The sequence below is a fragment of the Didymosphaeria variabile genome (assembly GCF_027946475.1).
Source record: "Didymosphaeria variabile strain IMI 356815 chromosome Unknown scaffold_2, whole genome shotgun sequence".
Lineage (NCBI taxonomy): Eukaryota > Fungi > Ascomycota > Dothideomycetes > Pleosporales > Didymosphaeriaceae > Didymosphaeria > Didymosphaeria variabile.
The window spans coordinates 3,163,127-3,178,814 of record NW_026611621.1 but is presented as its reverse complement, the minus strand read 5'-3'; the positions used below and the strand labels follow the sequence as shown (position 1 = coordinate 3,178,814).

The 15,688-nt window shown below is 51.8% G+C and overlaps 4 protein-coding genes across 4 annotated transcripts; 1 reads left to right on the top strand and 3 right to left on the bottom strand.

Annotated features, from left to right (window-relative positions):
* Positions 1 to 8: 8 nt before the first annotated feature.
* On the bottom strand, positions 9 to 1,559 carry N0V89_002746 (uncharacterized protein; the record flags this gene model as incomplete). The annotated part of the gene is made up of 3 exons (XM_056211553.1): positions 9 to 278; positions 353 to 1,446; positions 1,514 to 1,559. 3 exons carry the CDS (start codon positions 1,557 to 1,559, stop codon positions 9 to 11), a joined length of 1,410 nt encoding a protein of 469 aa, XP_056075026.1.
* Positions 1,560 to 8,204: 6,645 nt separating this feature from the next.
* N0V89_002745 (uncharacterized protein) lies at positions 8,205 to 9,299 on the bottom strand (the record flags this gene model as incomplete). The annotated part of the gene is made up of 1 exon (XM_056211552.1): positions 8,205 to 9,299. The coding sequence occupies one exon, from the start codon at positions 9,297 to 9,299 to the stop codon at positions 8,205 to 8,207; it is 1,095 nt and encodes a 364-aa protein (XP_056075025.1).
* Positions 9,300 to 12,823: 3,524 nt separating this feature from the next.
* On the top strand, positions 12,824 to 14,514 carry RPN5 (proteasome regulatory particle subunit; the record flags this gene model as incomplete). Its single annotated transcript, XM_056211551.1, has 5 exons — positions 12,824 to 12,910; positions 12,959 to 13,015; positions 13,069 to 13,305; positions 13,359 to 13,847; positions 13,894 to 14,514. 5 exons carry the CDS (start codon positions 12,824 to 12,826, stop codon positions 14,512 to 14,514), a joined length of 1,491 nt encoding a protein of 496 aa, XP_056075024.1.
* A 201-nt stretch (positions 14,515 to 14,715) lies between these two features.
* Positions 14,716 to 15,618, bottom strand: N0V89_002743 (uncharacterized protein; the record flags this gene model as incomplete). Its single annotated transcript, XM_056211550.1, has 1 exon — positions 14,716 to 15,618. One exon carries the CDS (start codon positions 15,616 to 15,618, stop codon positions 14,716 to 14,718), a length of 903 nt encoding a protein of 300 aa, XP_056075023.1.
* Between the last annotated feature and the right edge of the window lie 70 nt (positions 15,619 to 15,688).

The window sequence follows — 15,688 nt, the reverse complement described above, 5'->3', positions numbered from 1 at the left end:
ATCTCTTCTCACGTCTTCTCTTCCTCTTTCCCACCAACACCACCCAACACACCGCCCAAGAGACCGCCAACACCCTTGTGGACACCTCCAAGCGTGCTCCCCATGCCGCCAACAAAATCGCCTTTCCCAAACTTCCCTACGCCATCACCCAATCCACCAGTGATCCCTCCGACCGCGTCCCCCGCTCCTTTCCCAACTCCTCCCACGACATCACCGAGTGGTCCCCCGACAGTACGCCCCAATCCTCCGACCGCGCCATCGACGGTGTTGCCGAGGCCCTGTGAAAGTCGCGACTTAGCTTTGCAGACAAACGACGGAGGGTGACGAAGGAAACGCTCTGGGAGACACACACCTTGCCGACTCCGCCGACTGTGTTTCCGACCCCTGAACTAAGCCCGCCGGCTGTGCCTTTGAGGTCACCTTTGCCGAGGGCGTTGGTTGTTTTGCTGACAGTGCCTTGGACGCCCTGGAAGCGGGTCAATACGAAGTAAGGTTGAACCGGAACGATTAGAGAAGAACTTGCCTTCGTAGCATATCCTGTAGTGTTGTATAGGCCGTCTACTGTCCCGGTGGCTGTCTTGCCTACGTTATCTGTGATGTGTTTGACCGGCTTGCCGACGCCGGCGGGTACTTTATCAAGTCCCTTTCCTGCTACGCCCGTAATACCGTTGACCGTGCTATTCAGCCCGGTAGTAGCACTGTCAGCCACTGTGTTCACGGTTCCCGTCGTGACACCAACGCCTTTGTTTACTCCACCAGTGACCGCATTCGATGCCGAACCGACGACACCGGGCTTCTTCGGAGTCGTAGCTGGAGTAGCTTTCTTCACTGCTGTGGGTGTGGGTTGCGTGCCGTCGGCGTTGACGGCTGGGTTCACTGGTGTTTTCTTGACAGGCGTTGCTTTCGAAGTCGTCGAGGCTGTATTTGATGCGGGTTTTGCAGGAGTAGTCTTGGTCACATTGATTTTGGGCGCCGAGCTAGCTTGGTTCTTGAGGTTAGGGCCTTTTACTGCTGGCAAAGATGTTGTCGATGCAGGTGTAGTCTTTTTCGTAGAGGTGGGCGTCTTAGTGGCGGGCTTGGATACATCGCTAGCCGTTTTACTCGCAGCGACGGGTGTTTTCTTCGCGGGTGTTACGTTAGAGAGACCGGATGTGGAAGGTACTGTTTTCTTTGCAGCCGTGGGGGTTGTAGGCTTCACAGACGTACTCTTCGCGGCGGTTGTCGTAGTCGACGATGCCGGAGTGGACGTTCTCGTGAGTTTTGCAGGTGCTTTTCGAACTGGCGTAGTGGTAGTTCCCGTTGTCTTTGTTGCGGCGGGTGCAGTCTTCTTAACGGGTGTCGCGGCTTTCTGTGTTGCTAGAGAGGTGGTCTTGGTAGCTGAGGAGGGCGCCTTCTTCGCCGTCGAAGAAGTTCCTTGCGCGACCTTTTGAAGATTCGTTACCCCAGCTGCGACGGTTAGAACCACATTGCGAACACTCTGAGCAAGCAGATGTGTAGTTTGCACGCGACATACCCTGGAGCGCGGCGTTCTGCTGCTTCAACTGGTCCACAGCCGACATGGTATTGTTCTCTACGGGAGTAAAATCGTTGAATTCAGATTCAGAACTCGAAAAGCTTCGCAGATCATGCAAGGGCTGTATCGTTCGCCGACGCCTGGTGCATCCCATGACGCATACGTCATCCGCGTCACTCGACCAGGTTTCGGCCAGGGATGACAGCCCTGGAGGCGCCGCCAAAACCTGCCATCGCACGGGATGCGGGGATTAGCGAAGAATGGACACGGTTGGGGATCCGAAGGAATTTAGCGAGATTGGTAGAGTTCGTGCTGTAGTAGACGAGACGAGTGAGCGACGCACTGCAACTTCTGATCACACAGCGTTCAGGTACAGCATCCCTCCATTATACAGTGGAGATCTTCGTCAATGATTTCCAGACTCCAAGCATGGGTAGCAATGCTCAAGAAAATAGTCCAAAGCCGATCGTGTCCGAAGCGTAAAATGCGGACTATAGCCCTCCAGGTCCGCATGCATCAAATCGTAAAAGAAAACAAGCCGATAGATTCACTGTGAGCCGAATTGTGTGCTAAACCTTTCCTGTAGGAATTCTTTCACTTGCGGGTTTCCGGAGCCTTGCGCGGAAACCGGAAAGGACACGACCTTCAAGCCGTCCAGTGATCGCGCGCGACTGACTGTGAAAGCATCAATAGTCTGAATACACATAGGATAGCAGGAGTACTCACGAGCTACGTATGCTTGGCCTTGTTCGAAAGACTTTGATAAGTCCACAACAACCCGGTTCAACGTCATGCCCTGCTCATGTCAGCCTCTTTCTTAGCCCTGCACCATCGTTCCTGACCACTTACCTGACTTTTATGTGTAGTCATAGCCCAAGCAGCCATGAGAGGAATCTGCGTTCTTGATAACAAACTGTGAGGTGCACTATCCCCAAGTGAGTTGACCGTGCAGTCTGCATAGATCGTCCGCTGAACGCCGTTCAAGAAACTACACGTGACGTACAATCAGTCCCAAACCCTTGGGGTTGTTGACTTCAAGGTAACTCACCGAACGATGGGCCAAGCCTTGTACTCCATGCTCTTGGCATACTCTCGCAATTGACATTCGCGGAACACAGCGTGGTCGCCCTGCAGCACCTGAACACCGGACATTGGAAAGCCATCCCGCTTGTCGCGATTGTTAAGAGCTTTTGGTAGGTTTTTTGGATCATAGTCTTCAAAGCCCTGGATGGTACCCTGAGAACCATTGACAAGGCCCGCGCCGATATCAAGATTGTGTAGGAGCACTACAAGCATGCCTTTCTTCAATCTTATTCGACTCTCGAATCGATGCTCGGCCAGAGCCTGCAAGGAGCCATCGGGCGCTTTGAATTCACCCTTCGTTCTGAGGTTACCATGGGCTTCATTCCATTTAAAATGGTCGAGACATTGGTACGTTCGTTCGACAGAGCGCAGTGCCCTGAATCTCTCCTCGTTGACTCGATTGACCTCAGCCCTCGTTGCGAAGAGTTGGATGGCATTTCGGGTTTCTGACTTGTGATTCAACAGAAGTTCTGTTTCTGTCGGAAACAGTCGAATGCCCATTCTGAGTTTGTTCAATATATTGATAAAGGACCTGTCACTTTGCCGATGGATTTGTGTGAGGTTAACATGAGCAAAGTCACATTCTTGCCAAGCTGTGGACCGGAAAGCCCATTTGTCCTTGTCGTAGAATGTGCCATGTGCTCTGCACTTGTACTCGGTCTCTTCCTTGTTCATAATCGTTTCTCTACCACATTCGATACAATATCTGAAAGGCTTGACTGGAGGCAGCTGACAGAAATCGCCTGTCACGACGATCTGTACGCCACCAAAAGCAGTTTCTTTGCCCCTCGCCTCTTTCAGGAGATGGTTGATACGCTCAAAATGATGGTTTTCGACCATGCTGACCTCATCGATCACAAGGACGTCAGTTTCATTTAGACGTTTGTGCACGAATTTGCCATGCGAACCCGCTTTTAACTCTTTCAAAGGCTTTTTGTGATGATCAGGGGTCCAGCCAGCGTATGTCCACGTCGTAGATCCGTTGATATCGAGCGCAGCTCGACCCGTGGGGGCAATAATATTGACTTTCATGCCCCTCTCTGCAAAGCGCTTCACGAAAGCCTTCAGCACTGTAGACTTTCCGCACCCAGCAGAACCTGTATAGAATACGTTTCTTCCGCTAAGGATTAGGTCTACCAAATCGGCCTGCTCCTTGCACAGTGTTGGTTCCACAATGGGTACGATATCTACCACTGGATTGTCAAGCGGCGCAACTGTCCGATCAAGCTGAGATACATGGGCAGTATTGTTGAAAGCTTTAACCAATCTTTTGAATTCGGGAATCGAACAAGATGCGCCATCTTGGGTCTGCGGATATTGTCCTGGCACAGGCGGCGAATCTAACTCCAATGGATTTATTTGGGTACCCACGGCGGGTAATTGCGGATAATAAATAGGTTGCTGCCCGTAGTCTCTAGGCGGCTGTTCTCTGATATCTGGCAGCGGTGGCGGATCATCATCTTCATCGTCCAACAAGTTGATGACTTCCACAGACTTTTTGCGACTCCCTGCCGGTGACCTTGATGCAGAAGTATGATGTCTCTTGGGTGGCGGTTGGTGTGGGCTTGCGGTTTCTCTTTGCCGTTTCCTCTGATTTTCTTTCTGAAGTCTCGCGCCGAGCTTGTTGGCGGGTATTGGGGGAGCTGCATCTGCACGCATTCCGATATTCTGCCATGGAAACACCTGTTGCCGTTGCACCATTCTCTTGCCGGTTCTGCTGCTCCTGATCGTGCGAGGCGTCGTGTGTGGCTCGGCGTATGGCTGATGTATGCGATTGGGGTGCGACGGTATGTCTGGCGTACAGTGGGGATCTTGCGATGTCGAAGTTGACTTAACATTGGAGGAAGGTGATCTATGCGAAGAGCTGCAAACTTTTGGGTGCAGAGCGCGGGCGCAAAGGGTCTCGACGCGAGTTCACATATACAAGAATATTAGAAAACCTAAGACGTAGCGCGAGTGGCGCCGAGAGAGGGTACACATGGTGAAAGGGGAGAGGTGCGAAATAGCGCGTAAGCGAATTGGGACCCGGGAACGCGTGAAGTTACGCGACGTCACGCGCTAGATCAGCCCTATCAGACATTGTGCAATATGTAGTCAAGGAACGTACTGATTCATGGAACAAGGAATTGCAAATGAACCAGTGCTATTGATTACTGGGTTAAGCATTTTTATATACAATCCTCCGCGCTGCTAGCAGATTATATGGAGATCAAGCTACACAGGATACTGGCAACTACCCTCTTGACCATTCTGCCGACACCTGGCGCATGGCTGGTCGTAGTCACACCTCTGCTTCCTACGCCTGCAGTTCAAACACGCCGGCCTAGCCGAAGTCGTCTGATACTCGCATGTCTCTCCCTCTCCCAGTCTACGACATCTTCCGCATGGTCTATCTCCGTCACAGAGTTTCTTTCTGCGAGAGCAATTCGTACAAGTCTTTTTAGCCATTACTCGTGGTGTGGGATTCAAAAACATGTCTGGCGTGCGCGCCGCTAACATCTGCTCTTCGTCTTCTCTTTCATCTTGTGTAGTATAGGCACTTGTAACAGTCGAGGTGGGCTTGGAATCCAGTCTCTGTCTTTTGCGCTTTGGTATCTGCGTTTCAACATCTGTAGCTTCACTCTTTGCTCTGCCGTGCCCTAGCCACCCTGGCTTAGCCCAAATGGGCTGTAAGTAGCCATCAATGTGCACGCCTCCGACCGTACGCTCCTCGTTGTCGGAGTCGTTCGTTCGAGGATCATATCCATGCTTACGCCGAACATGCTCTGTGAGACGACTAGATCCGCTGAAATCTCTTAAGCTACCAGGACAGTCTGTATGTGGGCATCGCAGGCTACCAGAATCGAAGTATGGGCGCTTTACCAAAGGTCTCCTGTCTCCTTCAGAGAGCACTGGTTCGCGAACATCATTAGGGGCAGGTTGCACTTCGTCGGATGCCAGAAACTTGGAAGGCGTATATTGCTCCGATTTTGAGATGGGCTGCGCAGCCAGGCTTTCATCGAAAGTCCGAAAGTTCATACCTTCATCAAAAAGAGATGCGCACCGTTGAGCCGCTTTGGCAGCCACCTGCTTATCGAAACCGGCGATGGCTGCTAGACCGAGCATCTCGCTCCAATCTATCAGACCAACGCTCCTGTGGACCTCTGGAATACTAGAAGCATCGCTACGATGACTACTGTTGCTCGAAGTTGAATGGGTACGTGCTTTTTGTGGTTCCTCTCGCGTGTACGGTGGGTATTCATCTTCGTTTTCGCAATCGGCGCCATAAATTGACGCAGAGTCGCTCTCCGCAGCATTGAGCGCTTCGTGGCTCGGTCTACGAGGTTTGCCTATCTGCTTTCTCTTGGGCACGTGGAAGCGCGATCGAGATCTTGACGGAGGTTTAGCATGCGGTGCTGGTGTTTCTCTGTCCGTGAAACAATCGCTTCCAGAACCAGCGCGACGGAGACCGTCGCCGGCGTGATTTGATCGATTTCGACGAACTGCTAATACCAAATTATTAACTCTCGAAAGGAGCGAGTTGACAGAAGGCTCCAGTATACGTCTGGCCTCGTCATCATCAGCAAGAAAAGCAGCCTCAGTAACATCTGAGCCTCGGTGCCTCGTCTGACTCTGTGATGCGCTTTCTGACTCAGTGTCGACACGCAAGTCATCTGACGTCCCTTTTGTCCCGTCGTCTTCCTGATCTACGTTCAAGTCGTCTAGCTGCCTCGTAGTCTCCGCACCATCCGTTTCGGAAGGATATAGCTTCGAACTGGAACCTTTTACCTTCTTCTTTATAGTGCTCTTGCCTAGGTCTTGAGCTTTGCTGCTTCTGATCGCATGTGCTACGCCAGCCTCTGAGTCCGAGCTAGACAGAGATGAGGAGGAGATGGCCACATGTTCAATGTACGAGTTCGTGTCCTCAGCACTAGTTCGGCGCCTTGTCCAATTGCTTTTTGCCGTTCGTAGGAATAACGCAAGAACTTCTTCTCGCATGACTTCTCCGCAGCTCTGATCTGTAGACCTGCCGATGTACCATCCATCATCTTTGTCTTCTGTTTTACCCGTTGCAGATCCCTTTAACAGAAGGCGCTTAGTTGGTAAAGGCCACGCAGTCCATAGCTTCGACGGCACCAACTCCGTCTCCAAATCGCCGGTAAAGGGGTCGTTATATTGCAGCTCTTCGCCCTTCTTCAGCCATGCGTCCTTGCTCTGCCAGTCCTTGACCTTCTCCAGCTCCTTGATAGGGCGCCGTAAACGACGCTTGAGACTATGCGCATTGTAAAGGTGTGCAGCAAGGTCCGCGGATTCTAGGTTTTCCAACGACTCTACAATCTCACGATCTGCTTCTGTGTATCTCCGCCATGACTGTGGCTTGATAGTGCGGCGCTCGAGAGGGGCCGAATCGGCATCTGGAGAGCTGGGCTGAAAATCTTCGTCGAGCGAGTCGTCGGGTTCGGGCACATATGCGAACGATAGTGGAGGTGGATCTTGCGCGTTTTGAGGGCTTGACGAGCGTCCTGATAGCGACTGCGAGGGCGCGGTTGGATTGCTTTCGTCACCACCAAACAATGACATCTTGGTTGACGTCCAGGCTCATTGGATGTGCGATGCATACGGCGTTGGCTGAGGGACATGGTGGGGTGGTACAGAGAGCGCGGAGCATTTGAGCGGGGAACTTTTTCTGGCGAGTCGCCCGGGGACGCGACGCGACATTACGTCCCTTGGCGCGTCTTGCTTTCGTCGAGGAGCTCAACTGGATCGTACTCGACATCTTTCGCACTCATTTGTGCTGTCAGCCATTCAAAGTCTCGGCGGTCGACATCGTTCTCCGCGTCCCGATTCATGAAGGCTCTGGCATTGAGGCCATCTAAACCCCTTGAAAATCTATCGGCGCATACTTCAGCGCCGGGCACACCTTGTTACCTAGCTCTATCAAATCTAGAGAAATTGTGACATTGGCGCCAGCCAAGACGCGCGGTATACTGAATCGCAACTATTAAGGCATCCAATCAGCATGGCAGGTAGTGCGTGAGAGTATGAGAATAAAGGTATAGTCACAGCCGTCCAACACCACGGAACACTACCCATCCTTGCGCGCTTCTTCACGAAACGCCCAGAGGGCGGCAATCGTGCTTACAACGTCGATGTCCCCAGGTCGACGCCTGGAGCCATGGTACACCATAGCCCCACTCCCAACCAGAATGAAGTCGGGACGGAGGAGAGGGGGCACGAGCGACGAGGCGGCCGCGAAGGCTTCCTCGACGGCAGCGAAGTGGGCGGACGTGATGGGAGCCATGATATTATATTATGTATGTTATGTTGTGGGACAGATGAAATATGATGCAATGCGATGCTGTGATGCTGTGATGCTGGCGCAGATGGATTCATCTATGTCAATATTGACCCGGGCTGTCACTGGTTCATTCCTTCCCTCAGAACCACCCACCTAACCCGAAAGCTCTCGACATATTTGGAGTACTTTAAGGCAGCGCAAATAGACTCAAAATCTGCTTCGTGTTACCTTGCTCCTTCGCACCGAAGGCTTTACTCAACGCAGTCAGACTTAGCCGGGGTCCAGCTACTGTAAAGTGCTTCGAGTATTGTCAGCCTCCAATCTGACTGTTCAGAGCTGCATATTCATTTTGGCGCTACGGTATCCCGAAGCTTCTGGCGCATGCACGCTTCGATTACAGTCATGCGCCCGTTCGTCCATGGGAAGGCTCAGCTCAACCAGCCAAGGCTTGTTCTTCGGTTCGTTCTCGTCATCCATGGATGCAGCATTTACCATCAGAGTCTCCTCCTGATTCTTTCTGAAAGCTTCAGCGGAGCTGGGTGGGAGACTAGCGTAACCCTTTCTCTTTGCTTGATTCTTGCCTACCCACTCTTGAGGCAGCAAGTCCATGCGATCGTCACCTTCTTCTGCCAGCTTCTTCTTATTGTCGTAACGAACTCTCTGTGCCCCATAACCCTTGTGTACATGCCCAAAGCAATGCAGCCGTGGCCGTACTCTTGCGATCGCCCGGCGAAGATGTTCACATCCTGGACTGCTGCCATCTGCTGTTTTATCAAGGACATATTTTGGCGGCCCATGGGTCATGACGATATCAACCCCATCGGGTATAACTGAATCCTCTTTGCCAACATTTCTCGCCCACGATGGAGTGATATTCGCTCCGTTAAAACGATCCTCGTCGCTGCGATATTGAAAGGCTGAAGAGCCATACTTGGGTGTCCACGGCGACACAAAGATCTTGAAGTGTGCTCCAGATTTAAGCGTGAACTCGTGTGTTCCCTCTTCGAGAAAGCGGATTCTCGGTATGGAGATGGCTGAGCGTGCTTTGAGATGATTCTCTTCTGTGCCGCCTTCGGAAAGGTAATACTCTTTATCGAGCGAAATCTCGTGGTTGCCAGCGATGAACAGTTTCAGCTCGGCATCAACTTGAAGAAATGCATCAATTGCCCGCGCGATGGCTTCTGGTGATCCATCCTCGGTCAAATCGCCGCAGTGAAGGAGCACGTCGCTTTGCGGGGTGGACGGGAGGATTTCGTTTTGTCGATCGTGAGTATCGGACATAATGAGGAAGCGAACAGGAAGAGAAGCCTTAATCAAGCCGGACGAGCTTGAAGAAGCTGATCGAGGTTGTTTTGAGATGTTTTCCTCCTCAGTGGTGGACGCGCACAGCCCGTGAGAACGCTTGAGCGAAGCTTGGGTCGCCATGATGTGTTGTGAGAAGGGAAATTCTTTGGTCAGTAGCTGTGGATGTATGAGGACAGAATTTTAATGTGTATGTGGAGGAAGACTCACTCTTTAATGGGAGCTGGACTCTGCTGCCTGACCATAACCATGGTAATGTCTACCATCCCAAGGTTCTGCTCTCATTTCAGGGGTCATTCAAGCTAGTTAGATATTCTCACAGGTGGGACACTACTCGTAGTGAGACCAAAAGTACTGTGTGACATGATTTGTGCTGTTGTATGTCGTGCAAGTTAAGCCTGGGAAACACGCCGTTAAACTTTGCGCCCTCCACACCTTAGGGTACAACCTCCTTTGTCTCCATCTCCTTTTCCTTCTCCTTCCATTCCGCAAATCCGTTCCCTGAACATTAATATTAAAGGTTCTTCTGAGGGCCGCCAAGCCCATATCCATGAATAAATAACACACTTGATTGAGCGTCTCACCGCTCGTCGCAGTACAACCACACGCAACCTTGTCATGCGTAGCCGAAGACGAACAGAAAGTAGAAGATGATACCGATAGTTGCCCAACGTAACGCGTCAGTAGACAGCGCGCCAAGCATGATACATACATATAGTGGGCATGACTGTTATGGGAGTGGCGCTATAGAGGACACTGCGGCGACCACCACCTTGATGGTAAAACACAATGGTACACATTTAAGCGCGAAGAACATGTTGATTGCGCTGGAGAATAGCGAGACGAGTGAAGGATTGGCGAATGTAGAGAAGATCACGGAGCCTATCAGGGCCATTTAGCAGAGTAAGAACTGAAGGGAAACACGGGAGACGTTGTGTAGTATGCAGCTAGGACGACACCGTCCAATCATGGATTGTATGCAGCCAGAAACGCACACACACACACAACGAATCAATTTTGTGCATAATTTGTCGATAGTGCCCATGGCTAGGAAATGCTTCCAATTTAATCTCGAACTAGGTTCCAGCTTTGCCTCAATAACAACCGAAATTTCTCGGCGGGGTGTTTTGAACCTGTCTGAGCCAACAAACGCGTCGTTGAGCTGTGCAAGTACGGCATCACCCTCTTCCCAGCTTTTTCAAACGTTGCACCAATGGGGTGTATCTTGGACAATCTCTTAGCGTCGGCTCTAGGAGGTTGAGACGAATGCTTGACTTCATAACTGGCAGAGACCACAAGCAGCCTCCAGAGATGAACGCGAAAATGACATGCATCACAATTGGGATGCGCCAAATGGCCTGATTGTACATCTTCGTGAAGCCATAGTCGATCCAACACGCCAATGGCACTTCGCTGATGGGCAAAATAACATTGAGCGCATTCCCTGGTCCACATGCTCCTACCTCCAAGCCAGTCACACTGAGATACGTCGGCGCAGCTGAGCTAATTCATCCAATTGCGAACCCAGTGATCAGCCGGCCCATGATGAGAGAATACGACGAAGCTTCACTATGGCTGTAAAGACAGCAGCCAAATTGCCGAGGAAAATCGTGCCTCATCGACCGATGTGGAACGTGAAAGGGATCATAGCCAAAGCAGCAACACAAGCAGCGAAGTCTTAGGAGGTTTGTGTCATAGAATTGTGAATACGTGTGTAGGACGACTGATGGCGTCTAAAGAGGGTGGATGCAGAAGAATGTCTCCAAGGACACCGGCAAAGTCCCTGGGCGTGCGGGAGAAAATGAAATGATGCTCTAAGACTTACGCCGTACATCATGAAAGAAGTTCCGCATACAATCTCTATGAGGGCGTAGAGCGTTCGCCCTCTGAATTGGGGACAGAGCTCCATTTTGATAGATACCATATGTGTCCTGCCTCCTTCTATGGCTTACGGCGTGCAAGCGAAATCACGAACCAAGAGATGTCCAACCGCTAACGAACAGGCCTCTTGAGTACCTGAGCTTCATTTTTAATTCTTGGACAACCGACGCTACTCAGAACCCTTGCTTATGCGCCCATAATGCATTGAGTTAGGAAAGATGTGGACATGCTATCCCAGTTTTTCCGCTGATTGTGCAAGCAGGTATAGCTGATACCACTTCACTAACATAGTGGATTGAATTAATTGGGCAGAGAAACAGAGGGAATTGAATAGTAAGAGAGTAGACACTGTTGCATCCTGCTCGCATGCGTAGTATTCAGTGGACTACATAAGTTGCTCGTGAACCTGAGATTGATTTCGTACGGGAGGAGTAGCGTCTCGCTGTAGCTGCAAGTATCGCATTAGTGCAAGGAAATGCAAAGAGTTCAAGATATGTGTCACTAAACCTGGAGTCATCTGTGGCTAGCGTGCAGCTTGAGAAACCAGGTGGGTATCACCTGGGCAATAAGCCCAGCGTTCGCGACGCGTTCCACTCCAGCTAGCTAACCTGGACTGCTTAGCACCTTGGCAACGTATTTATGGTATCATTAGCGCATCAATTAATCTCCGCATTAGCCCTACGCTCGGCAATCCATGTAGCCATGCCAGTTGCGCCTTTCCTCTCTCCAAATCCTACACGCTTCCGTGCAATGTCGGACACGCTTGGTGAACATCACCTAGAAGGTTCTGAATGCTACCTCATACATGCGACAATCCTCCGTCAGCCACTAATGGCGTCTTTCTCAACCCTAATGTTCGCGGAGGGTGCAATGCAACGGCTTTCGACGTGATCCCTTGCCAGTATGAGCATGAGCAATATTGGACATCTGGACAGGCGTACGGAAGAATAGAATACTGCGGCGGTACTCGTCCCCTGCCTTTGAAGAATGAGAACTTCGTCGAAGGTTACAGAGATGGAAAAAGAGACATCCCACTGAAGTTGAACGGGGCGGATATTGCCTTGTCAATGAGATGCGGGCCATTCACGAGAAAGTTTGGAGGCATGTGTGAGGTGCAATGCAATAGGACTATTCAGCTAGTCATTGAGCCCACACTGGATGCACGCAATGAAATAACTAGCCATGCTTAGGCGCTTCGTCATAACACCAACTTGCAGACGCTCGGGCTCCAAGAAGATGAGGATACGTGCAGAACGTAGATACCCATTACGACTCATTATTTACCAATCATGATCCTTGTAATAATACAATGACATGAGACCAGTGGACGTGCTATGCACTCATTCTTCCTGCATCGAGTTCGCTCCGTGCGACTGTCATAGTATCATACACTGAAGGCAGCGACAAACAGACTACGTAGGGGGTTTTTAACTCGTTACATCGATTACATTTCCCTGCTAAGCTTTCATTTTCAATATGCCTGAGCGAAAGTCTGAGTGTACAATGGCACAATGGGTATGTACCTATACTTCGTGGTAAAAGGCTGAAGCCACGTCACGTGGTGTAGACGGCCCGTGCAGTATCTCCGACGCCGACGGCTTAGTTGATGAGCGATTGCAACACGAGCCTGACAGCTCCATCAACCATACGTACCCTCTGACGTCCCTACGGCGGCCCCGCAGAATCCCGAACGTTTCTTGATCACCGCCCTTTGCGCTGTAGAAAATACACCGAGCGGCCTTCGACTCCATCCCGACCCCGCCACCATGTCGAGCGGGCAGGTGCTCAAGGCCGAGAAGGACTTCACGAAGGAGGTCGACAAGGCGATTCCCGAGGCAGAGAAGCTCGGAACTGTACGTCTGGACCTTCTGTGGTGAAGGCGGAACTGACAGGAGCTGTAGAGCAACCCGCAGGCGGCAATCGAGAAGCTACTTCTGCTTGAAAAGCAGACCCGCCAGGTATGGCCACTTTCTCGGATTGGCACTATTTTTGATCCACTGACAGCGAGAAGGCCTCCGATCTCGCGTCGACCTCTCGGATCCTTATAGCGATATGCACAATAGCTAAGAATGCGGGAGATTGGAGTTTGCTCAACGAGCAGGTGCTCTTGCTCTCGAAGAAGCATGGTCAGCTGAAGCAGGCCACCACCAAGATGGTCCAGACCGTGATGGGATTCTTGGATGACACCCCAAGTCTGGAGACAAAGCTTTCAGTCATTGAGACATTGCGGACGGTCACCGAGGGCAAGGTGTGTGGCGCATACGTTTCAAGAGGCGTGGCGAAGCTGACTTTTCATGATAGATCTTTGTCGAGGTTGAGCGGGCTAGGATCACGCGGATACTATCGAACATCAAAAAGGAACAGGGCGATATCAATGCTGCCACCGACATTCTGTGCGAGTTGCAGGTCGAGACCTTCGGTTCCATGACGCGCCGCGAGAAGACTGAGTTTATCCTACAGCAGGTATCGCTATGCATACAGAAAGGCGACTGGACACAGGCTGGCATTCTTGCTAGGAAGGTCAGCACCCGGTATTTCACGCGCAAGCCCAAGAAGACGGCGGAGCAGCTGGAGAAGGAGCAGAAAGAGCGAGAGGAGAAAGAGAAGGCGCGGAGCGCTGATGACCCACCAGTGGAGCCAGAAGACGATGTGACCGACCTGAAGCTCCGCTACTACGAACAGCAGATCACTCTTGCCAAGCACGAAGACAAGTACCTCGACGTATGCAAGCACTACCGACAGGTGTTGGATACTGAGGCTGTGGAGGAGGACCCGAACAAACTGAAGGCTGTACGTGACCTGAATTTATATCTGGTGGCGCACCTAATAACTGCAGATCCTCCAACGCGTCATTTACTTCATCATCCTTGCGCCGTATGACAACGAGCAGTCCGACCTTATTCACCGCATCCAACGAGACTCGCGTAATTCAATGATACCGCAGGATGCGCAACTGATCAAGTTGTTCACCGTCCCCGAGCTGATGCGGTGGCCTATGGTGGCTAAGCAATTCGGTCCTCATCTCACGGAGACGGATGTGTTTGACGCCGAGGCGGACGATTCGGACGACCCCAAGGCACACAAGAGGTGGCAGGACCTGCGCAAGCGAGTGATCGAACACAACGTTCGTGTAGTGGCCAAGTATTACACACGCATTCAGATCCCCCGGTTAACCGAGCTGCTTGATCTGACTGAGGATGAGACGGAGAAGTACATCAGCGAACTGGTCACGGCAAAGACCATCTACGCCAAGATCGACCGACCAGCCCGCATCGTCAGCTTCGCTAAGCCTAGAGACGCTGATGATGTGTTGAACGAGTGGAGCGGGAACATGAAGAGCTTGCTTGGACTCCTGGAGCGCATTGATCATCTGATCACCAAGGAAGAGATGATGGCCCGCATCCAAGGAGCAAAGCTTGACAAGAGTAGCAAACTCTCTAAGGGAAAGGCGAAGTGAGGGCAGTGCTCAACATAAAATTCGCTGAAGAAGGATCATGATTAGTCTAGACATAGCCGAGCCTCTATGATACCGGCTCGCGCATACACTGCGCTTGTAATATAGGCTTCCGAACATCGACTTCCGTGCCGTGTTGTGTACTCTATCTTCTATATGCAACGCCATGCTAAGCCCAAGTGTAACCGGTCTTTGCCCAATGCTCTAGAAAGGCACATCCATATCTTCTACGCTCTCCTCTTTTTTCTCGCCATTGTCCGCCTTGTGTAAAGTCTCTTTAATGAAGCCCACCAGTGCTGCGACATACGTCTTCTGCAGAGTTACGAAGTGGCCACCAGGATGATGCACCACCCGTCCTTTGGTCTCCACGCACCGCTCCACCAGCGCTAAGCTCCGCGCCTCCTCCACAACGGTATCAAGTGTCCCAATGAAATGCAGCATGGGCGTTGTGATTTTCGGCTCGTAAAACCCACGATACAGCTCCACGCCCCTCGCTGCGAACCCCGAGTAGCTGACCGCAAACTTGAGCGGAGGGTGAATAGTCTCTTCAATGTACCCTGTATCCGCTTCGAACGACTGCGGATACGACATGCCGCCCTCAGGATAAAGCCTCTCAAAGGCCTTCCGCCGCTCGGGTTCAAGCAGCGAGGCCACCATCGCAGCCATTGCGCCGCCTTGTGAAAACCCTATTACACCGTCGAACGGTCCCTCCTCCTTCAATACGCGCGCTAGCGCCTCTAGCCCTAGCTCTATCCCCTCGTACACGTATGGCTCGCCGTCGCCTTTCCGTCTCCACCATGCCCACGCATCGGTCTCCTCTGGCTCTCCGTTCTCTTTTGCTTCGGCCGCGGCAGTCGGAAACGGAATATCTGCGTGCGCAAGACGAATGGGCGCAGTTGGGTAGGAGAGTGCGATCCCAGCAGGAAAGGCTTTCTGAAGGTTCTTTTCCAGGGCGCGCGTTTTAGCGTGGAAGTTTGAACCGGATTGGGTGAAGCCGTGAATCATGAGGATCTTGATGGGTCGCGATGGTGGCGCGGCGGCGGCCATGATGTGGGAACGGTAGAGCGTTACAATATTGGAGGGTGCAAGGTGGCGGGGGAAGAGCATAGGGTGTGGAGGTGCGGTGGGATGGCCGTGAATTGTCGCTCGGAATTCGGAATGATGCGATTGCGTCATT